The 25,483-nt window shown below is 37.9% G+C and overlaps 1 protein-coding gene across 1 annotated transcript in view; it reads right to left on the bottom strand.

The window, feature by feature from the left end:
- Positions 1–6,379: 6,379 nt before the first annotated feature.
- CPEB4 (cytoplasmic polyadenylation element binding protein 4) overlaps positions 6,380–25,483 on the bottom strand; it is a 43,021-nt gene continuing 23,917 nt past the window's right edge. The window contains exons 3-8 of the mRNA XM_065690163.1: positions 17,770–17,943; positions 16,262–16,351; positions 15,544–15,662; positions 14,535–14,649; positions 14,144–14,325; positions 6,380–10,824 (exon numbers count right to left, since the gene is read on the bottom strand). Coding sequence (XP_065546235.1) covers positions 10,597–10,824; positions 14,144–14,325; positions 14,535–14,649; positions 15,544–15,662; positions 16,262–16,351; positions 17,770–17,943 — 908 coding nt within the window. The 3' untranslated portion in view covers positions 6,380–10,596. The remainder of the gene's footprint in view (positions 10,825–14,143; positions 14,326–14,534; positions 14,650–15,543; positions 15,663–16,261; positions 16,352–17,769; positions 17,944–25,483) is intronic.

Raw genomic sequence — 25,483 nt, 5'->3', positions numbered from 1 at the left:
TCCCATTGTGCGTGAACACTTGCTGCTGCATCTTCCTGACCCAGAGTTCCCTTTGCAACTGGCAGACTGCTTCCTTCCTATGGCCTCAGCAGGGCAGCTGGGCTGCCAAATCAGTGGTTTTCTCAGCATCTGTATTTATGGAATAGGCTTCCACACTGCTAATACAAATACACATGCTTTATGTGCCACAGTTTCTTCCACTTCTCCCAACAGCAAATTGCCAGGATTTTGATAAAATGCAAATTCAGCTCAGATCTCTTTAAGAATCTATTGAGAAAAATCAGTGTCACCCCAAACCTATGAGTGCTCTGCAGATCTGGAAAATGCAGCTATTTTAGCTGCACGCTGTTCATCCTCCTTTCCACATGTGTGAACTGACTACCAGCCAGCCACTATCTCTGTATTTATCACTTGGAACAAACATCTCAGCTTTTCACATCTTCAACTGTTTAGTTAAAAATAGAGCAGATTCTAGCTTTCAGCCTGTGCCTCATCAGGCTGTTTGTTTTGTATTCAAATGTCAGCTTCTCTTGCTCAGAACTTGCACTGTTTCCTGAATTTTATTGTTTCAGTTTTACTTTAGCCAAGTATGCACCACCATCTATTTACCTTGATTCTTGTTTTAAAATAAGGTAGGTTTTGGTGGTAGCAAGCCTACAGCTTATGCCAAGAAGAAAAAATCCAACAGGACACTGCTGGATGCATATTTAGTGATTCCCTAAGTGATTCCCTGCAAAAACAAAACTCCTCCTGCTGGAGATTTGTTCTTCTATGAGAATTCTTTGCAGTGGAGTTAAAAAGCAAAGTACTCGCACGATTCAACATAATTCAGGCAAGGCAGATTGCTTATTAAATGCTACATTATCTTGATCAACTGCAAATTGTGAATACATCTGAAATATGAATCCTAACACTGTTAACAGGGATTTTTACCTGGAAAGTATGCTAATTCTGACAACAGCTACAGTCAAACCTTGTTAATTAGACCCTCAGCAGTAGCACAATTACTGTATCTCCTTCTTTTTCACAGAATGTTTAATAAGAGTCACTGGAGTGAGGTATTTTATTAGAATGCGGTTACTTTACAGAAGACACTGGGGACCATTTATTAGTGTAACTAGGAATCATTATAAAAAACAAAACTCACTGCTTCTGGTAAATGGAAACAATGCATCGTGCCTTCAGCTTTTGCTTACTTGTAAAATTTCACCATTTACAATGGCTCTCACAGTTAATTATGCAAGCAATAACACAGTGCAGCAGAGAGATAAAATGGCCAGCTGCCATTTTAACACACCTGCATTTCATATTAATGAACCTGCATATCTCAGATTGTTTTACAAACCATACTTGTGGGAATCGTTTTATCCACACCAGTCATAAGGAGAGGCATATTTTCCCGTTTCTCCATGCTGCGTATAAAAATATTTAGCAGACTAAAAACTAAGTTTGTGACATAAAAGCCTGAGCCTCCCCATGAGAGATTTTCAAATCACTGAGAAGATCCACAGACTTCATAATCAAAACCCAAACCAAGGAGAATGAAACCCTTGTCTTGGAAGAACTTCATGTTACAGTACTTAAACAGAGATTGACAATCCCAAATAAAGCCATGGGGGAAAATCAAAGAGGCAAAATGAGCATTGAAGATAACATGGGAATTAAACAACCTTATTTCCTGGAAAGACTTGTAGTCAAGTGGATACAGCAAAAGGCAGGCAAGGACTTCAGTTTCTCTGATTTCACTTTTCCACACAAATGTAACAGTTCCTGGTACTTAACAATGACATCCCTTGTTTCACTATCAGAAATAGTAAAACTTCATCAAATTTTAGGTTGCAGAGACTATGATCTTAAATGTTACTATGGCTGTTCCAGGGAATGTGCAGTTAGACCTTACATGAAAACACAGATGAGGAAGTTCAGTCCTACCTACAATAAACCTCCAGATATTGTCTCTTAGATCCTGGAAGAATTCTGGTTCAGTACAGAACATAAAACGCAAAAATCACTAAATCACCCCCAGCATTCACCAGTAATGTAGATCTGAGACCATCTGCCCCAGCATGGACAGCCCACATTTTCTTAGACTCTCCTCTAAAATCTAACACGATCTCAGGCCAAAGTGTGCCTGCAGGGTAACATAGTCACCAATGCATCTGTCTGCATATACAAGACAGTCCATTTCACTGCAGTATAAATACCACTGAACATACTCATTCCTCAGCAGTAAGCCCACTTTGTAATGGCACTAGGGTCTTTGCAGAACTGTTCCAGATACTGAATATTTACCCTCTCCCTGCTCCCAGAGATGTGAGGATGCTGCCAGAAAAGGGACAGAGCAGGGTTTCTGCCTCCAAGGATTGCTAGCTCTTCTGAGAAAATGGAAGCAGTCACTGCTTTGTTCTTCCATCACATTCCTCCAAAGACATCCCCCTGTAAAAGCAACACTTGAGCAAATTTTCTTGCCACTGAATGAAGAGCTGATTCCATCACTGTGTACAGAGCAACATCTGCCTGTGAACAGCTGGCCTTGCTGGAGCAGAGCTGGGGGCTACTGCCTGCTGCTTACAATGAGAATGCTCCTCAGAACCCTAAAAAAATCACATTTTACTCACGGAAAGAAAATTCAGAAACACTTGGCATGAATGTACTCCATACACAAACCAGTGCTGGGCATGTGCTTAAAGCGACAAGCACTGTCTTGAAAAACGACACTTGGCTAAATTGACAACTTAATGCTTCCACATGCATAGCAAGGCATAAATTATCACTAAGCAAACTGATCCTGGTTCATGAGTCAGCAGCAGGGTGAGATGGCGACTTAGATTGAGCAAACATTTTCCCAGCCGTTGGGTTGGAGAAGGTTGGAGGAGACTTTATTTTAATGCATTGCTCTATGTGTGAATTGCTGCCCCTCCACAGATTACAAAACTGTGCTAGGAGCTGCACTCAGCATGTGTCAACTGCACCTACACCGTCAGTCTGCCGTTTAAGTATTTAAGGAAAAGCAATGTTCTTTACTCACACAAAAAGCCAAGCAACATAAGCTGCTATACAGCTTTGGAATAAAAAAATGCCACATAGCAGAAAGTGATAAAAACAAGTCCATTTTAAACATTAAGATTAATGCAAGACCAAAAATATGCTCTCACAGTTACACGTTACCTGCATCACGGGTTTAATCTCAGCTTTCATGACTCACCAAAATTAAAATTTCAGCAAGAAAAACACAATCCAACACAGACTTTATATATTTCCATATTTTACATATACCAGGAGGACTGAGAACTTTTGACTAGCAAATTTTGTGAGGGAACCTTAACAGAATAGTTATGGTTTCTGAAGCGCCCTATACAAGGTGACTGAGGGAGCTTCCCTTAGTGATACAAATAAATTAACATTTGGTATCAAACCGTCTCTCTGAAAAGCTCTACAAAAAGTCAGCAAATTGCAGTTCCTGTGTCATGAAAACAGGTGATATCTGATGGCATTAATCAGAGCATCTAGTTTCAGAAAGATTTTCTCCCCATCTTAAATGGGGAGCTCAGTAATATCTTTAGAGCTCTGATTCAACCCCCTTCAATTTCTGACTGTAAAGACAGCTGCAAGTATATTCTTATCCCAGAGGCTGTTTTTCATACTGACAGACTGAATAAGCTTATTTTACACAGAGGAAGAGATGTCAGTGTTTTTTCCTCATCTATCCTTTCCGAGGCTATTATTTGTCCTAGATTTCCTGTAGGCACGCAATGTTCATTTTGGACCATGGCTGAGCAGGTTTTCAGAGCACTGAATAAACAGCAGCTGGAGCATCAGGACAGACAGTAGAAGCTGTCCAACAACAACCTGACATCTAAGAGACTTCTCTTTCAACTATACCTTAGCCTTTAAATCTGTACTGGATGGGTTATATCCATCTCCACCCAAAGTGAGTTTCTTCACTGATGTGGAATGTAGCAGTTCATTTAGTGAAAGTAGCACCCAAGAGAAAGCTGATGGCTGACTATGCTTGACGAACAGTTTGTGCTGAAAGAAAATAGTTGAGATTCACACACTGGAAATTCTGAAATTCCACCCAGCAGGCATACCTCCATCTTCCGGAGTCTGCCTGCAGTATTTATTTATAGTTTTAGGACAAACTGAAACCCGAAAGGGATTTGTTGTATCATCTTTCCTAGAAAGTTACTTCTCAGCAATTCAGAAGCAGCCAAGGCCATCACTACCAAGAGTGATCATTTTCAGTTTTGGACAGTCCAGACTTCTGGCATTTGATCTTAGTGAGCTGAATTTTTTAGACTCTCTGTAACAAAATGTCATTTATTAAACATTCACAAAGTATTCTGCAATCTTCGGAAAATTTTAGACTGAATATCCACATCTCCAGCTGTAAATTAGATGCTGTATCCCGATGAACTCAAAGTTTATAGCATTTTAAATTTAAATCAATTAGGAAGTGCCTTATTTGTGAAGGGCATCAGTGATTCCACCACCATAGCATTAAAACACTTAAACCTTCCATATACCAGGACCAAATTTCAAGACTACCATACTTGTTAAAAAACACTATCAGATAAACAACTGATAAGCACAGGCTTTCCAAAAGACCATTTGCACTTGAAAACGATGTCAAGACCTTATTAGCACATTGAGAGAGGCTGAACTATACCTGTTTCCAAACAATACCAATGCAGAGGACAGAGAGATAACTCCAGCCAAGTCACATGCTAAAACTGGTCAATACAGTCTGGTGCTGTTTGGCTGGCACAAAACCCAAAACTGAGCAATTCATTAATCACTGGTCAGACAACCCATCTCTGTATTTTTGATCCAAAGCACACCAGCATTTTCTGCTTATTTTTAAACGGCCATTTTAAGAGGTTAGCACTATCAGCATGGAGTCACACGTGAAACTTTTAATTCTTGTTAAAACTAGTTTCTAAAGGCATTAGCTTCTAAGTTTGCACCAGTTTCTAAATTTGCATCATCTGAAGCCAAAGGCAATTGAAGTGATTAGCATCCTGCAGAACTTATCCCATTATAGCTCAGTTCCGTTTGATCTGCATTTCCTGAAGCACCCACAGAAAAGAATGATACTCTACAGCCACTTAACATTTGCAACAACATTCTTTAGATGATGGCACAAGATGTTAGCGCTCAGACACCAACAGCAAAGTGCTGGTCAGCACAGTGAGCACAGGCTGATTCCTACAGCAATACTGCATTTTGGGCAGCAGTTTTCTCTCACAAGATACATGTGCATATTCCAACTCACAGTTCCACTTCTTAGCAGAGCACCTTCCAGACGAATCCAAATTCTACTTCACGGAAGCTTACCTGTTACCATCAAGGTAACAAAATGAAGAAAAGTTTACGGAATTCCTACCTAGTGAGGATTCAAAATTCCCTGAATTCTTTATGCACGGGTCCTGTTGCATAGTCTTTGAAGGGCAGATACATAAGGTTCTAATACTTCACAAGACTTTTTAGACATTTTAAGTTTGGGTATTTTGAATTAAAGGCTGACACCAGCAAGCTCTTTAAAATGCCAGACTTCTTCCTTCTGTTAGTATCAGACCACAGCCATGAGACAATCAGAAAAGAATCCTTGTCTGTCCACGCCTTGCTTGGCTCTACTCTGGCCCTCGTCTAGTTATCTTCTTGGCCCAGCTGCACAGTGGTTTCTGACTTAGATGATGCACAACTTACATGTGCATACTCAGTGGTATTTTCTCACTGAACATGTCATCTGCCTGGTTCACTTGATTTCACAGCTGTGCACTGGTTTTCATCTTTGTCCCTACAAATTAGCTGCAGAGAGCACAAAGAAGGAACAAGTGATCCAACTAGAACTCTGGCTAAGGTGATGTGCTTAAGGCTGTGCAAAAAATAGAAATGGCAGTGCTGAAACTGCTGAAAGGCTTTTCCAAAGCTACACAGGATTTCTAACAAGAACCAAATTCACAGAATTAAGTAGTTAGCATTCAACAGTCCCTAAGGACAACACCTGGACACAAGCGGTAAAAAAGGTGGCTGTCACAGCCTGGCTGAACAGAGAGAGGTTCTACAGTCCTCTAAACATTGTCCTGTCCATTTCTGCAGCATTGCACATTGATTTTGTACTAACTGGATGCAGAGTTCAGGGTACTCAGCATCTCTGAAGTGGTTATACCCTTCCTCACACACTCCCTACAAAATCATGCTCAACGTCTGGACCAGAGCAGGACAGCAGAACTTAGTCTAAAGCACTTTACACATCATATAGCCAGGTATGTGCCGTACAGTTCATCACAATCATTTCCCTGAGCCCCATGAGCTTCAGCCACAAAGGAACACGTTTCTACAGCAGGCTTTAAATAAAAAGGTTAAGGAGAAACACTGAGTTAAAAGTTTTATTCATTCAACATCTCACATTACAAATATTTAAAAATTATATGCATACTGGTATAAATAGTCATTTGCAAACTATTTAATAACATTAATTTTCACTAGCACTTCAACAAATGAACTCTTTAAAAAAAGTAACTTGTGTTATATAACTTAGAGTAGAACATACAAAAATATGAACTTAAACGTGAAAATGACTTTAATAAAAAATGAATTACCCTTATTTAAAATGCTATAATAAATACTACAACCTCCCCATACACAGTAAAAACTATATGGAAATTCAGCCAAGTAGTACAATTAACTGACATACTTAAATAACTTTTCCTTCTGATAATATGAGCAATACATTGGGGGAAAAACATATTAGGGATTAGTAAAAACTAGACACCCACTTGCTAAAAGTTTCACTTCCAAAAAATATAACAAAAAAATCTGATGAAAATTATAAAAACTAATTATACTTTAAAATTTAAAAATATAAAAAATAAAACAGTTGAATACAATATTGTCCCAATTCTTACAATGCTATCACAGTAGCTTTAAAATAAGATAATAAAATAAAGCAAATGACCAAAACCTTTTATTCCATTTTTTTTAAAAATAATCTCAAATTTACATTAGTAGAAAGATTGATTTCTGATTCTTTTCTTTAGAAACACCAGCAAGAAAGAGGATTTACTAGAACAGTAGAAAATGACATTTTTAAATGTCTGCAATTAAAAACAAAGAATTACACTGCAAAGATCTTCCAGAAGTCTGAAATAGGTATTGCACATAACTTGAAGTTAACTTGCCACAATTCATCACATTCAAGTTTTAAATCACCTTTTAACAGAAGGTTTTAACTCTTCAAAAACACAAGGGGTGAATTATCAAGTCTTTCCAACAGCATCCTTAGAAAAACACTAAATTCATTCACTGCAAGTTTTAAATTTGCATTCTGCAGAGGTCTGTGTATGGAGAAGTATATACTATACCAAAAAGCACGGGGCAGTGGGGTTCCTTTACATATAAAATAATCAGAAACACTTTATTTTACATTGCAAAAATAACCATGTAATTACTCTGTAACTACATTGTAAGTACATGGCCAGTGCCATGCTAGTGTGATAAAACTACATGCGCATTAACCCTTTTGCAAATTGAAGTGATACCCTAAGACTGGTAACCTAATTACATGTTAATTATGTTTGGAGCTACATGGTAACCCCAACTACAAATCCCATGTAATCAGAAGGACATGTAATCACTAGTTAAGTACAGAGTAATGTATATAATTTTTTATGCCCTGTAAATCGAAGTGTAACCAAATAATCTGTAAACACGCTTGTCACACAATCACAAGTGAATATTAGTAGAATAACAATTTCTTACATTAGTCATGCATACTAACATTACATGCCTGCCACCTAGCAGGCTCTCTTTTTTTCTTTAAATATAATTTAAAAGAGCAGACACATTTCTGCATCAAACACCTAACATCAATTTGTTATTAATAATAAAAATGGCTAAACATTCACCAAAAACGTCTGCATTTGTGTATAATCTTTAAAAACTTAGTAAGAAGCGGTAGACAATTCTGATGTTTCTTTACTTTTAAATTTCTACACTATATTTATGCATTTAAATTTCATGGGTCTAAAGACAGTGTCATTTGTCACTTTCATGCTTTTTCTTCTTTAATTCTCAACTTTACATATACTATTTTTCTTAAATTATATGTACACCAAATACCTGGTGCTGGGCTAAGATGTTTAAGCAACATGCTTTCTTTTCTCTGCAGATTCTAAAATAGCATTGCCAGTGCACAACATCCATAATTCAAAATGTATGCAGAGCACTGAAATGTATAAAAAGCAGAATATAAGAAAATAAAATTTATTAAAATTATTTATATTAAAAAATGAAGTATATGAAGATCTCTCAGTAATAAAAGTACAAAAAGCTACTCTTTGCAATATGAAAAATTGAGGTATTGCATAAAGAGATATCCCGTCAGTGAAAAGTGTGCCTAAAAATGCTCACTGTTGGAAAAACAAGATATACAAAAGTAGTGCATAACAAATATACATTATGTGCATGACAAAATAAGTTAGCTACAAAAACACTGTACCGAAATTCAGCAGGTCATGTACAAAGGGAAAATTATTATTCAAAGCTAGTTCTCAAACAGTGTTATTTCTTGTAATGGTAACCCATCTCACCTGTTTACTGGGTAGGATCGGCACAATAGCACACCCCAAGCCACCTACAAGCATTAAAAAAATTAAAGGAACATTCCAACTATAATTATGTACTTCAGAGAAAAAAAAGTCCCTGACAATCTACACAAGAGCACTCTGCATTTGCATTACTGTTGTCAATATTTTCAGGGATTTCATTAAAAGCAGCTCCCTTTCTATACTTGACTAGTAGACAGCAAATGTCTCCATTTTGACCTTTGGAACTTGGTAAGGTATAGTTCATTAAAGCCTGTATTGAAAATAAAAACTGCTTCTCATAAAGATAATCTGGGCTGGGGGAAGGGGATGAGGGGGGCCGACAAAGGCTTTTAACTGAGCAGATGTTTTCCAAGCAGTGCTGAGGCAAGTCTTTGGTTTGAGAGATTCTAAGATGGTACCATGCCACTTGGGCACTTCAGAAGATTGCCACTGAATGTGTTTGTTTGCACACTGCTAAATAATCATTTGAGAAGTTGGCCAGGGCATTAGTTCAAAAGTAATAAAAAATAAATTTTCAGAACTACTCCTTCATTCAACTATTTCAAACTAAACCCCTGCACCCACTCTTGACCATTCAATTAACATGTACTGTGTTAATGCTTCCCAAGGTAGAACTTATTTATAATAAAGCAGGCATTAACTTAGCAATGTTGGCACTTCAAATACCTGTGTTTCTTTTTTTCTCCATATTAAGTTCTGAAGAGGTGGAATCTTAGGATTCTTTCTACAGGAAGAGTAAGAAAGGCATATGCGCACTTGCACCATTTCATGCACAAACTCAGAAAATAGTGCAAACCAAGACTTGGAAACTACTTAGGTTCATGCCTTCTGTTACAACTAAGCTAGAGGGTATTTAAAACTAACTTTACATCCAAGATGGGAAACAAATAAGCAGCCAATTTTAATTTGTGTGACACTATGGAATATCAAAACTTCAGAAAAATCAGTGATATCCTTGAGGTATTTTTAGGTTTTCTACTTTTTCACGTCAAAATGGAGAGCAAAAGCTGGCCCCTGATGAATGTTAGTAGATTAGGATATAGAGTTATATATAGCCATCAAAAATAAAATCTATATATTTATCCTTCAGGAGAGGAAATGCCAGTTAACTAGTTGTCATTACTCTAGCTTTGGTAGGATTTCTAGGGCTGTAACCAGACAATTGAGTTCTCTTAAAGAAAAAAAAGTGCACTCCCCCCTCAGTAGTAACTTTACTCAACTTTTACATTCAGGAATTCTTAAAATGTAATCATTTTGATGAAAATATAGTAAGCTCTGCCTATCTCATTAGTAATTTGGATGTGGGTGGTAGTCAGAGGCACAGTCAGACACATACTGAGCTAGAATTTCAGCCTCAAAACCCTTAACAGATTAACTAAAGAAAAAAAATCATTGTCATAATGCTGCTTCAACTTTGCTCATGCATTTTTGTTGCTTTAAACATGCTCTTTCCTGTTGGTAGGTAAATGCTAACTTCATCTGTTGCTGGAAAAATCCGAAGTCAAAACAAAAAGAGAGGCAAAAACAGGCTTCCCTGGGGGAAAAGTGTCAGAACAGACTGATAGTGTTACTGTTACACGGTTATTTTAATAAAAGTATTCTTATGTTCTTTATTAACAATAATTTAATTAAAAAACCAAAATACTCTATTGTTTCAATTCTCTTTTCTTAATATTTTTCTCTCCTCTAAGAAAATGTTGCATGAAATTAAGTGTTCTCTTGGTAGTAAAGACAAGAGAATGCAACTTGCTTGCAACATGTTATCAATACGAAAAGGAGTTCCCAATACAGTTTTCAATGACAAGATTCTACAAAATACCCATATTATAGGTCATTCTTTCATTATACTATTGTTAAATTACAGACTACTACAAAAGGGCATGCTATCTTGAATAAGAGAAAGGGTAGGGAGGGGTAGGGACAATCAGGATAACAGAAGAGTGCACTTAATTTGAGGCCTGCATATGAGCACTGCAGTGATCATTTAGTTCCAGCGGAATGAAATATGTCTTGGGCGATCTCCTCCCTCCTTCACCAGGGGCTTGTGGAATTCCCTGCCAGCGCGTGAATGGATAGCAGCCCAGCAATATTCACAGTAATACTGCAGACAGGTAACATTAGCACAGAAAAATGGAGCAAATTTTCCACCACAACGGGCCCCCTGACATTCATCACAAAGCTGATCATCCAAGACATATGGCTTAACTTCCACCTGTATTCAGAAAATGAGAAGAAAGTTTACAGTTCTTAATGACAATACAGATAATGACAATTCCACACTATTTACTGTCTGTGTTCTAGCAGGACTGTGATCACAGTTCTGTAGGAGGACATATCACACTCAAGAATTTTCCCTCTCATTACACATGATCATCACCATTAAGCAACCAAAACTACAGGCACTTGAGAATAATCCTGCTCCCACTGTCCTCCCTGATCCTTGAAACAAAAAACAGAAACCAATGCTGACCACCATGCTGCCACTTATTTACAGAAAGGACCAATCAACCTATTGTTACAGAACTGATACACAAACTCACATCAAAACCCTGGGCATTTATTTGCAAGTATGGTGATGCACAATTAAGCTCCCACTCTTTCAGTTAGGAATGTAAACTGTTTACACAACACCAACTGCAGATTAAATATGCATGTGGTCTGCAAATTTCAATCTCTGAATTTCCAGCTTTAAAAAAAAAAAAAAGTCATTTATTATCTTAATAAACAGCACACTTATGGTTTCTTTTTATGTGGCTTAGTCTCCTCAGCAAAAGGAAACCCACCTAATCTTGACAGGATCAAATGAGCAGCTGAACATGGGACCAATGCCCACCTACGCTGCTGGCATTAATGGCCAGATGATGAGCAGTAATTCAGTTCAGCAGACAAGAAAGGAGAGGAAAAATTTCTTCAAGTTCTTAACTGATCATGACTCACAGGAACTTCCCAGCTGGTGCTCCAACCATACATCTACACTGAAACATCTGCAGGATACTAGCTTTTAATCTAGTAATTTGCATACCAAAACCAAGCCTGCTGTACTGTCAGCTACAATCCCTGCTCACAGCACTCCAGAGTACTTTCTCTGTGACAGCTTTAAAGCAAAGCTTACTGCTTGCAGTATCCAAGCTGGCTACAGTACAGCTCGTTTAGACATGCCTACATGTTTAAATCACAACTGCAGCACTGCTATCCCCTAAAGGCTCAGATTCACCTCCAAACCAGTAATCACCTCCATTCCCTAGCTCCACAGAACTATGAAAGGTCTGTGTGACACATCAGAAGCACAATACAAAGCTTCATGTTAAAAACCATAGGTACAAGTTCCTCTTCTAGAAGTGTTTACGGGCCTTCTCTGAAGCTCATTTAATCACATTTTCACAGACATTTCCAAATACCCAGACTGCAAGTTGTGTCTCCACTGTTCAACCTGCACCTGGCTTAGGGACGCTCCTTTCTGTAACCCACAGCCTCAGAGGTATGCCAGGCCAGCTCATTCAATTAAGGACACTCGCAGGCTCCTGTAATTTTAAACTTACCCAATTTTATCACAGTTCAGCCAGAGCACTGAAGTAGCTTGATGTCATGCTCACAGTACATATAAACTACTTGGAGACAGTACAGCAGCCTTTTTTCTTTTTTAAATCAATTTTTCTCCTCTTCCACTGATGGAGTTGTTTCTCAAACACCCTCCTCCATGCCAGCTCAGAGAAATTAATTTGTAAATGAGCAGAGGCAGATATATATTCCTAACACTAACATTCTGCTTTCATCACCTAGTTTTCTATCTAGTTTAAGGCTGGGTATTTATTGACAAGTGTCTTCTATAAGTGCTAAGAGGAGAATCTATAAAGACGCTATGCAGCGCTCCTTAACGTGGCAACTCTGCTGCTCTATTATGTTTACTCAGACACATTCACAGGCTGAACTACAGCACAGGTAATTATACCTCTGCTTGCTTTAGCCTGTTACTGCAGAGCTGGGTTTTGTGCAATGTATTAGTCAGAGTCCTCAGAGCATTTATTCAGCATGGGCTGAACTGCACGTGCCAAATACGGCCTGCAACTGTTACTTGTGCTAGGTACAGCAGGATTTCCCAGCTACAGAGAAAAACCTTAAATTACAGAAACTTCATCACGTATGCTTAGGGTGGCAGCACTCATCAGCTCTGCAGTGATGGGTGCTGCATGGCACTGAGCATTTAATTTACATTGTCTCTTTGCAGGGCACACCCTTCAGCAGCACCCCCTTGCCTAATTTTACAGGAAATCCCTTCTTGGTACTACTTTATTTTTATTTTTGCAGAAAAACTTTATTAGAAAAATTATTAATAGTATCTTATTAATAAAGAGTAGTACTGCCACAGTTTTACCTTCCTCATGCACCCAACCCCTCCTACAATGAATCCCCCTAAGCACTTACCTCCCCACATTTCTTCTGAACTTCACACAAAATGGGGAAATGAGTTGGGAGGATAGAAGGAAGGGGAAATAGATTGCAAAATCTTTGCTAGAGTTCACAAGTACTTACTCAAATTTGTAGTCCCACCAGCTTCAATAGACCTATTCACCCAAGTGTCTGCTTATGCAAGCAGAAGTTGCACAAGGGCGGCCCAAATTATTTGCTCAAAGCTGTACAGAACTTATTTCAGAGCCAAGATTAGAACAAAGACATTCCAATTCACAGGCCCACAGTCAAATTGTTGTTACAATTCTTCTACCAAAGCTTTATAGCCAAAGCAGAAGTGAAATGATAATCAGCTGGGTTTGGGGATTTTCCTCTGTAGTAATTACAAAATTAAGATCAATAATGACAATCACAGAAGAAAAATCCAGAGACAAAGCATGAATTACAACGGCAGATTTAAGGATCCGAGTTTCTCCAAATTGTGGCCCGAAGATCACTGTTACTGGCAAAGTCACGTTTTATATAAATGAGAGTGCAGAGTCAAGCAAGCTGCAGATCCATTTGGCATATTCCTTTATGATAATAAAGGAATAAAATAACCAGACACGGTTTTTGCGTAAGCCACAGAACATGACTGTGAGGCTGTAATGCGCACTAACGAGTTTACAATGCATTGCTATGATGCTCTTTAAGAAAACCCAGCACACAATGTATAACACTGGGGCCAGATTCTGCCCACTCTCAAAAGATGCAGAACAGGAGTAAGAACTGCTCCATCCTTGGCTGATACCTTACTCCCTCACGTTATACAAACACTGCAAGTGCAAATACTTGCAGTGGGAGTATATGATGAGCGCAATATTCTTATAAAAGGGCAAGGCAGCTGACATGCTTCCCATTACACTAAGCAATTTGAGCAAGTCTGCTTCACAGTTGCCTCCCACATTCCAGAAGCACCACTCCTTCATTTTTATTCTGTGCTGTATCTAAGTGGCACAATCTAGCCCTAAATATGCAATTAATCTGATATAACATTTACAGTCTTCACAATGACACACATTTACATGGAAAAGCATTTCTAGAGAAAGCACTGAACAAAAATAGGACATGCTTGAAGACCTTACCCGTTTATCTATCTCTCCATGCTGCAGCTGAACAAAGCGAGCACTGATAGCAGCTATGTAACTCTGTTGATTAGAAAACGCAACCCGCCCAGCTCCTTTTGGGTATTTCAGCTCAGGGTCTGTGTCAATTCCAGCATAGCACACCCCTCCATACAGCCGATCCATTATCATTGCAAGTTCCACTAAACCAGAGAGGAAAATCAAACAGTGGTGTAGGCTTGGTAATTTTTAGTAAAAGCATCAAATAACAGTCTGGTTGTATTCATGTCCCCCACCGTGAGTGTCAAGAACACTTAATACTTCCCCTTGCTGAAATCACTTGTTTCCCCCACTGCTCCCCAAATCAGACTGCATATTCAACATGCCCAGCGCTGCAGAACACGCAGTGTACCTGCTCGTAAAGGCCGAGGAACACCACCAACAAAAATGGTTTTTCGTGGGTCAAGAGGCTGTGAACCATCCATAACAAAATCACTATCACTAAGGTTCCAAGGCCGGATCTGAACCTATGGACAAAAAGCCTTTTTTTTTTAACCATTCACAATTCAAAGTATCTCAGTAATATAAATGAAAACAGTATCCTACAAAGAAGGAAACCTCTTAAACGGCTGTGCTTTCTAAACTTGTTTTCTACTTGTTCAGCAATCATTTCTCAAAATGAGATGGTAATAAGCTCTGTTAAGACAGACTACTTGATCATGCTGAATTTCACCACTTCCTTGTTACCCAAATTTCTGGGGAAAAAAAACTTGCCCTCTACTTACACATTTTCTTAATCATGACTGAACTGTCCTGTATGAACCGCACTGGTGCATTCATATCTACATTACTCACGTTGTTCTAGCCAAGTGTGAGCACTAGACTAGCGTTATCTCAATGCAACAGGCTCCAGTGCACGAAGTGGTGTTTATTTACTGTGCAAAACTAGCTGCTTTATATTTGTCTACAGCTGGCCAAATTTAAGCTACAGGAATAGAGCAGGTCTCTCCAACTGTTAACAGACTTGCATCAGCCCCAAAACCATTCATACTTATAATTTACAGTTCAATGTCACGTGATGGATTTGTCTCTTGTCAAAATATGTTACATACATTACTCAGGCAATATGAATTCTGTATTTTAATCAATAATAAGCATAAAATACTTGTAATAAATATATTTCCAGACATCAGCAATGCTGAAATTCAGCAACCCTTTTTCTAACAGAGGTATGAATTGTAATTAGACTAAAAAATTTCATCATGTCTAGTTTAAAAATAACTTGGTCTTTTCTTTGAGAACATAATTTGACATCTTAAAGGAATTTAAACATTAGCAATCTGAAGACAGAAAAGAAGGAAAAAAGGTATTTGAAAAGAACAATTTCTGATTATTCTGCAGGCCCTGACAATTCTACCTACCGGTTTGTCTTTGATAGTGGGGCTGGAAACACAAAGATAGAGCTTTCCATCTTCTTCAATACATGCATCAATCAGTGCCTGTACAGAGCTTTCATCTTGAAAAAGCAAAAATGCATATCCTACAAAAAGGAAAACAAGCACATAACTTCTTTTGTCTATTTGCCTATAGTATAATAATTGAACCCAGAATTATGCTTGACACCATTTCACCATGCTACCATATAGTAAGGCACAAACTTTAAGGAGCCCTCACACATTTCCAACCCAGCCTCCTGCAAGTCCTCTGCAGAGGAAGAGCTTGCTGATCAGCACTTTCTACCATTTCCTTTGAAAAGGATAAACCAGCAGGACAGACTGAACAAAAGCCACAGCTGTAGACACAAACCTGCCATGTTGGTTGCTAAGGCACAAATCCTTCCCAACTTCTGTGGAGGTCATTTAGTCCCATGAAAGACTAGTCTTCACTATTATTACAAAAATTAAGAACAACATGGGGAGAAAAAGGTAAAAACCTTATGAGGAACAAGGAATTATTCTTGTGGTGCTGAACAACTGCAAAGCAACATTCTAAATTCCACCATTTCATAACAATCCCAAGGATTCAACTTTTTTTCTCCTAAACATTGGGCCATTGTCACAAAAAGCTTGCCTAAAATGAAGTCTTATCAAGAAAAATTATTCTAAAATGCTCATCTATTACTGGTTATCAGATATTTACCTTTAGGAGGAAAATAGGATTTGCTCTCTGCCTTGTGTGGCCAGTCTACAATCAAAGGTCCAAAGCGCCGAAAACTAGCAGTGATCTCATCTGTGAGGAGGAGAGAAAGGAAAAGGCACAAATTGAATTAAAATAAATTGCATGGAAGATATTTGAAGAACGCTGATTTCGGGTAGCTTCATCCTATAAATAAACACTCTGTGACCAGCAGATATTCAGCAGCTCATAGCAATGCATACTAGCTGACGGGGCATTTTTATGACAAGTCGGAACACAAATTAGAAAACACAACAGGTCAAAGATCAAGGTTTTCTTTCTACCAAGTATTATAAATAACTCATAACCCACTAATTCACAGAAATGGAGTCACTGTATCTTTACAGCTAATGCCAAACCCAGCTTCAACTATTCTCCCACAAGAAGTCTAGAGACAATTTGCTGATTTGCTAGTAAGCAATCTGCTCTGTCAATATGCCTTATAATTGCAGAAACACTGGGAAAAAAAAGAATGGACTATCACAAGACCCAGCCATGCCTGCTCATATCACATGCTAGTACCACATGCTCAAACACAAAGCGACCTTGACCTCAAACTAACATAGAACAAACTTGCAGGCCAGTTATATAATTTTGTAGGAGAGATGGCAAGAACATATTACTGCATCAAGAAGAAATTCTTGCATCCATTTCAATTTTGCCTCTGACCTCCAATTGTTGGTATAAATTTGCATATGCTAGTCCCATAGAAGTCTCCTAGTTGCAATTCTGTTCTTGGAACTGAGTGAGCATTCTTTTCCTTCTCTACAAACACATGTGAACCGTCACTAGCTGAAGTTCTCTGGCCAAGAACTTTTCATTAAGAAATTGAAACAAAAGAACAAACTTCACATTATGAAGCAGCACCTATATTGGTACAGTGCTCAGCTGTACACTTCCTGGTGTTACAGAGCTTTCTATACTAGGATGCTGTTGGGGGTTCCTAATACACAACTTAGAAGACTTTCCCAATCCTCAAATTCAGTTAGAAATCTGAAAAGGTGTTGCTAAGTATGTTTTTTTTTTGGTTTGCTGACACTCTGGTGGCATTGCTAATACAACAGCAACTGACAATCCACTATACTGGCTTACTATGCTACAGAAACTTCATAAAACTGCTAGCAATACTTTTCCTACTCCTGGCTTCTAGTGCCTATACAGTGATTGCAGCATAGCTATAAGCTTCAAGAGGTGATATTGTTTATATTTGCACCATATACTGTAGAAGTCAGTTAAATGTGTGGTAACATATATTTTGGTATTCAACAGCAGAACAATAGCCTAAACTAGACTGAATTATCTCACATTTGCCATGGACCGAATGTGTTAATATCAGAAGATCCATTTACATATCAAAACCTTTCCACAGTCTGGAAAACAATCATTCAGGAGTTAACAAAGAAAAGGTTTCACACCACAGTTTTGTCAAGAAGCCAGAAGAAGTTTTTCTGCAGAAGATTTTCTGGGCGTACCTTCATCAATATCTGGTGGCAGTCCCCCAACAAAGACTTTACGGGAATACCGTTCCACTCTTTCTCCATTCTGATGGGAGAAGCAGTGAGGTGATCCTAAACCACTGTGAAGAGTCTGATCCCCACGTCCATCATCCAAGAACCCGTCTTCCATTGGAAACAGTGAAGACTGACCTGAAGAGGGGGTTAAAAAAAAAAACGGAAAAAAACATAGTAACAGAACAAAGCACACACTGCTTAAATAATACTTTAAAAGGCACTAGGTTGCTGCATTAGAACTGTTTGCAATCTTCCTTTTCAATGAACAGTTATGTTCCTAATTTAATATGACCCTTTTAGTTTTCAATCTCAGTAACTCAAACGTATTATTTCAGAGAAAACATTGCTACCTGCTTCATAACTGCACTACAACTAATGAAGATTTGAAACAAAACACTATTTCTAATGGTTGCTCAAGCTGATAATTTTCTATAACATTTCATGTTTCCAATTACATTTCTTTTAATAAGGTGTAAGAACAGAAGAGAATATAAGCCTTTTTTTTCCCTGGGACTTTCCCAACAGCAGACATCACTAAAACTTAAGCTGTATATGTAATTTTCCAGTGAACAGCTTCTCACAATAGGCAGATACAATTTCACGGTGAAGATGGGAAAACAAGAATTCTACCAGCCAAATGTATTACCTGGTATCAAAACATATCATAAACCACCCACTTGCTATTAACAAAAATAATCTGATAAAATAATCTGATAAAACCAGGAAGATCCACTGTAATTTACTGCAAATGCAGACTGAAAACTAGGCAAAACTGTGTCATCCCTAGAAGCAAGTTTACTTAGACGTTACAATAGAGTTTCGTTAATGGACTCACTCTAAGCCAAAATGTTGTAAGCATACTTCCCCTCACAACCCAATCGTCTCCTATGATAATCCTTTATCATACATTTCCTTACTAATATTTTAAATAAAATTTTTGATTTATAAATGCAACTGTACAATATAATAAAGAGCACACAAGCTGATCTCTTCCATTAATTCACCCTTTAGTTACAGCATTCAGTATCTAGACAGCAAACTGAATAGACTTCTACCCATTTAAGGAGTATTTTTGGAATAAATAAATATATATAGGGAAAGTAAGCAAGTAACTGAGGTGTCCTACAGGCTTTAGGATACATTTCCTTTTGCCTGTGATGTTTGCTTTTTCAGCATTCATTACAATCTACCACAGTGAGGCACTGGCAAGGTTAATTTATCCTGCTCTTGCTTCCTTCCTTTGAAATAAATTGATAAAAAACCAAAATAAAATAAAATCTAGAAAACAGAAAATTTGATCCATTCCAATATCCAGACATTTTCCATGAAAACAAAAAAAAACCAAACCACAACCAAAAAACCCAAAAATCCCAAAATCAAGCAGCTAAGAAGTTGAAAAAAAAAACCCTCCAAAACAATAAAATCCATAGTCCGTAGCATTTATGCAAATGAAAAAAAGGAAGGCTTGGTCAGCTTGCTTTGTTTGAAATTTCAACAATCTTTATACACCTTTAATTAAAATTAAAATCAACTATAATTGGGCCTATTTCTGTAGCGAGGCAAACCTGGTTTCTACCATGATCATATCGTAATATAGACTTAAATGTCATTTTGGTTTCCCTTACTGAACTGACGCCCATGTCTTTTGTTACTTCTCTTTAAGACTCCAATCCTGCAGGTATTGTTGGAAGGGAGCAGGGAGCAATTCTCCATACCTAAGCAGCCTTTTCAGGCTCACCAGCATTACCACTGCTGCTAGATGATTCAACATGCATGCTTCCAGCATCTGGTTCTTTAACCTAGCAGGCCAGGAAATATATTCACTAGAGTCTACGCTTCATCAAGAAAACCAACATCACCCAAAAGAACCAAAATAAACTCCAGCATTGACATTCATAACATACACACAAACACAACGCAGCCCTCCAGTGTAACAAATCACATAGACGATGTCCACTGTAAGGACGTACGGACTGTGATCATTGCAGCCTCAATAGCGCTACTGTGGAGTACTACCTAATTCAGTTCAAATGTTTATTTATAGCATGCAAACTATGTCAATGTATCTGAAACTGATCCTTTATAATCTTAAACTTTTGGAGTTTGCCCTCTAGTAACAACTTAATGTTATTTCTCCCATGAGACATTGTCAACATTAGAAAATTAAATAGGAATATTGTTACCTCGCCTTCTCCCATATGTCCTTGCTGCATGTTAAATGAGAAAGAAAACAGCCTTTCAATCATTGTTATAAGGACCAAAAGACCTTGTTTTATTGCCTTTATACTAACTCAGTGATTCTCAAGCCTTTTCATACTTCAGGTCATTTAAAATGGTGTTCACAAGCTGACCTCCCCACCGCCCACAACACCATGCCATCCTTGAACCATCTCTGCTACTGATAAAAACACGTGGATGACAAAGTATATACATATAGTCAAAGAGACTTTTTTAAAAACAATTTTAGTTCTTAACTTGCACATTTATTTTTCAATCTATTCCTTAACCCTCTACTGGGCATATGATGATAAGTAAATAGATCTTTTCTCATGCACCAGGCCTCCTGACTCATTCTGCAAGGCACCACACTCTACCTTGCCAAGTTCAAGAATACTCTAACACTGATCTTCCTCTGAACCATAGGAAAAGCCCTAACACAAGGAAAGGGAAGGACTATCGTCTTACTTTCTGCTTTGAAATTAGGCTGCTATAAAAGCTTTGCACAACACACAAAATCCTTGGTTAAATTATTACTGGCAAATCAATTGGCCAAAAAACTTAAAAGTCAAGGAGAAAAAGTCTGGGCCACCAAAACTGCCTTTCAGCCCTCCTGCAATCTGTGTACAACAGTACAGATTCTCTCATACTAAATTAGTACACTTTGCTATAACTATTCAACAGTTACCCACTGCTTCTGACTTTTCGTTTTCCAAAACAAATGAGTTCTACCACTGAAAAACACATTTTTCTTTGATGGCTTCCAGAACCCATTGTCAGAGTATGTCCAAGCTTTCTAATCAACCTTGCACATTCTTTCTCTTTTAATCTCATTAAAATCTGTGTCTGAAAGCAGGCCAACTGTTTTCAAAACTTGGGTTCTCCTGGCAAGTGCTATGAGAAACTCTGAGAACATCGTGCATTTTATTTTGCTTCCTCATTCAAAACTGAGACTGGCAACTGGTTTAAGCATTTCAACATTAGCAAACCACAAGAAGAAAGGAGTAATTTCCTCTTTCAAAATAAAAATTATATCAGTCCAATTTGCTTAATGATTATTTAACATCTGTACATCCATTTTATTCTCTGGTCTTTTGCTGATAGAGATACTTAGAATTAACAACAAGAATACAAAATAACAAAGCCCTAGTCTTCAGACTGGAGCATATGAACTTGAGTTTTCACACAGGCACTGGCTGTATGGGAGAATATTAAAGGCCAAAGGCCTTTACAATAATTTTTCCAGGGTAATTTTGATTTATAAATTTGAGATGCACATACAGTACTCAAAGTACAAAGTTTTAAAGAACTTGTCTCTCACAGAAAGCAATCAGCAATCTCACCGCATTTCTGACAAAGCTCAGAAGCCTTTGCAGGCATGGTTTAGAAAACATTAAGCACTTTCAAAAACAGCTCTGCCTATAAAGCCATAAAAAACTTGCTTGTGGTTTCTAAATTACTAACAAAACCACACAAACGCCTTCACTTGGTACACCCATTCTTGGCAACAAAGCATGCAGCACAGATAACGGTTCCCACTGCGGATCTGTGACCACAATTTAGGTCAGCAGGCTCCTCACTGCTTTGCCACCTGTGTCACCCAAGGCAATAGGATTTTTCTCCTTTACCAGTGCGGAAAATGACAAAAAAAGCTCAGCCACCAGCTAGGAAGCATTTTGAGTGCCAAATACTACAGAAGAGGTTTTGAGAACTAAATACTAAGATTTTTTTTTTCTTCCTAATTTGCTTGTTTTTCTGCATTTGCTTCATCTAACCCACAAAATACCAACATTTGACATTTCAAAACATTTCTCAGAAGCCACAGTTTATAAACTACCCCAGTACAGCACAGATACAAACTTTCTCTGCTCACTGAATTCAGAGCTCATCACACACCATTAATTTCACACAATGTAATACACAACATGGAAACTAAAGAATGTTCTTTTGGCAGGCCAGGAGGACAGCTAACTGTGACTTACCAATCCTGTCTCTGGCTTTCATACTTTCATATTAAGAGACATCTTTGCTACAGAAGTACCCCAGCAAAGCTGCAACATAAATGTAGTCTTAAGGTAACCGTTATGTTACAGAACCTAAAGAACACAAAGCGTTTATGTAATCAGTTCAACAGCTCACTAATAACCTATGGAGAGAGATTTCCCGATAAAATCAGTCTGAAATTTAAAATGCTGTTAGCAGCTGCTTCAATTATTTTGTCACCTCAGCCCTCCCTGCAACACTCGTTTCTATGGTAAAAAAATAAATCCATACAGAAAGCTAATGATCTCCAAAAATCTGCTGCTTTTGCTGTCTTTCATTTTAAGGAACTTAGTGAATAAGCAACCCACTCAAATTCTTGTGCCTTCTCTTCATTTGAGACATATAATGGGCTCCTGGCCATCTCCCTCTCTCTGTTTTAAAATATCACATCTTTTGTGTTTAACATAGCTCCAATTAAATGTGTTGAGCTTTCTTCTTCTATAGGAAGCATCAAAAAGACTGTCAGCACATTGTGTAAATCACATGTGCCATTCTATAAAGTACACAGCTCCCAGTGACAATGATACTCTGCTGGAGAAGCAGGAAAAATGTATGCAGGAGTCCTAAATCACTCAAAACCCCAAACTTACACCAAGCTTGTCCTGGAAATGCTCATTAATTGTTCTTGCTGCCTTCCAGTTTGCAGGATGGTAGCAGCAATTTCAGGTGTATTTTGTGCCATTAACTGTGGAAGATTTACATGAAAAAGGTCAGCTCAGACTGTTTAAAGGGACCAGCAAGTAAGAAGATCTGTATCTCCAGTGAATGTCATCCCAGCTTTCTAAGACCACATTACAACTACGAGAATTATACAAGCATCCATAGTTAATATTAATAGAAACATCACAGAACCCTGGAATGGACAGAGGAACAGAGTACTCAAAGTTAAACTACAGTTGTACCTTCATTCTCACTACCTTACTATAGTTGTTTTTCGGCACACGAAGCCTAGATTGATGTAGTACCTGTCCAGTTCTGTACCTAATTCATGTCTTTACTCCAAGAGCTCCTCAAGACAGGGATTCTGGTCTTTAACTTGGCACAGAGGTGAATAAAATAACACACTGCCATCTTTTATATTAGTCATGGATATGCTCTCATGTATTTCCTCTTAAAGACCAAACCAAACCAGCTTCATCAGTGAGTTCCACAGTAGCCAGTTTCTTATGGTGGAAGGCAAATACAATCAATACACAAACATAGAAACTGAAACTGTTTACTCTGCTAGTCATTTTCTTCTCATAAACACAAGACAGGAAGTAATTTGGTGCTGGTCTGTCTTCTATTTCATTTAGAAGAACTTAACTTTTAGAGATGTGAAGTACCAAAGTTTCACAGGTTTATTTCTAAATGTGAGCTAGATATCCTTGAATCTATTATAGAAAACATGTATGCTTTCATGAGCTTTATTTATGAGTTATAGAAAAATAACAGAAGTACAATCTGGTTTTGCCATTCCAACAGCAAAGCCTTATTTCTAAATTATTCTGCACTAAACCATATTTTGTAACTGTAGCAAGATTGACAATGCTGTGCACAAGGCCATTAAAATACTACCTTTTTCCTCCTACTATTCCCTGAGGGCCAGCAGGGTTGATTATAACTCCAGAGTTAGATTTTATCATCACTTCATGTTTCACAATGCACTGCAAATGGAATGCATGGACCAAGTGTTTCTACCACAGGTAACAGTACATTTCACAAGACGTCCTGTAAGGCCATCACTAGTGAAGAATCTGACTGTATCCTTAACCAGATCAAAAGCAGAAAAATTAAAACTATAAAGAACACCTATAACCAAACCTACCTTTGGTTAAATTATATCTGTGCATGAAGGAGCAACTCAGAAACCAAGGCAGGTATTTTCAGAGAAGTATATATATACTTTCTCAAATTACAACATCAAAATTGTATTTACCTATATGTATTATACGCAAAGGTAATACTTCCTATTTAATAGAGCCTTAAAACTTAAGTCTTACATGGCATTTTCCACAGGAAAGCATATAGTGCCATAAAATGTTGTATGACAGGCAAAGAAAGTAGCATTTTATGCATTCCTTGATTTTAGTTCTAAAATACTGAGGACAAAAGGATCAGGCTAAAGTTCCACGATTGCTAAGATAAGACACGTTCATGTGTGCAAAACTCTTGCCCAGTTCAAGCACATAATCCTATTTCTGCCAAATTATCCCCAGCACATGATACGTTGACTATGGAACAACAGTCACTGCACGGCAGAGTGGCAGACACGTGATACCCGATCCAGGATAAATTCTGCCAATACAGAATAAATTGATCAAAATTTAAAGCATTCAAACAATATTTTCTTAATCTAAAATAATCTTACAAAAATCAAACACCTCTATATATACATCTGGAGAATGTGTATTTGTCACACTTTCAGCAATGTTGAAGTCAGCATGAAACCAGAAAAGCAGACTACATTTGGCTGCACAGTAAAATCAAGGATTAACACATTTGGAAGTACTGATTCTGCAAAATTAAGTCACAGAGATGCCAAAACCTGTATTTTTCCTCCTATTTTAAAAGCAGCACAATGTTAAAAAAAAAGTCAACTTATGAGAAATATAGCGCTAGTTTGTGTTCAAAATGTCCAAACAAATGCAGAAAAACAAGAGTACTATTGTAAATGGAAGTATTATGCTTTATTTTATTCCAAATAAAACCAGATGCCTGAAGACAAGTATTTACCCATTCCTTCTGTCAAGAACACTAACAAAATGCAGTTTCTGGTATTCCATAGCATTTGAGTGCAGGTCTGACTAGAATCTGCCATTTTAAATTCTAGGTCACTGCCACAAACTACAGCCAACATATAAAAAACTAATTAGGTTTCTTTGCTTTCTTTTCTTCTAAAACCCTGAAGAGAATCTGTGTATAAAAGCCTTTTAGCTCTGGCTCTTCTGATGGTAACTCTGTTTTACCTGTGATTATGTTGAATTAATTGGGTTTACATGGTAAAAACATAGACCCTACACATTGCACAAAGCAGATTATCAGCATAACAGCTTCTAATAGTTTGATTGTTGACAACTTCATACATCAAACAACCAGGGAGGACAGAGGGGGAGAGAAGGTGAGAAAGAGCGAAAGCGAAAGCTACTGTTTCTGAAGGCTTCTGCAATGAGCTCCAAGTTCTTAGGGCTTTAATCTGCCCAAAGCAAAACTGCCTACCTGAAGAGACTACGCAGTTATACGCAGAAAATGCAGTAATGGCTGTCATTCCAATGCACTGCACAAACCCAACTGTAGCGGCACCACTGCACAACCAGGGCAGAGAGGCAAACATGTGTCCAGCTCAGCCAGCCCAGCAACGGTTCAAATCCACGTATGTGAGAAGCTCAAGCTTAACCTTCCAGATTGGGAAAATGAGACAAAAAGTCCCAGACAC

This window comes from Lathamus discolor, chromosome 10 (genome assembly GCF_037157495.1).
Source record: "Lathamus discolor isolate bLatDis1 chromosome 10, bLatDis1.hap1, whole genome shotgun sequence".
Lineage (NCBI taxonomy): Eukaryota > Metazoa > Chordata > Aves > Psittaciformes > Psittacidae > Lathamus > Lathamus discolor.
The sequence above is the reverse complement of the archived record's forward strand: the minus strand, read 5'-3'. Positions and strand labels throughout refer to the sequence as shown.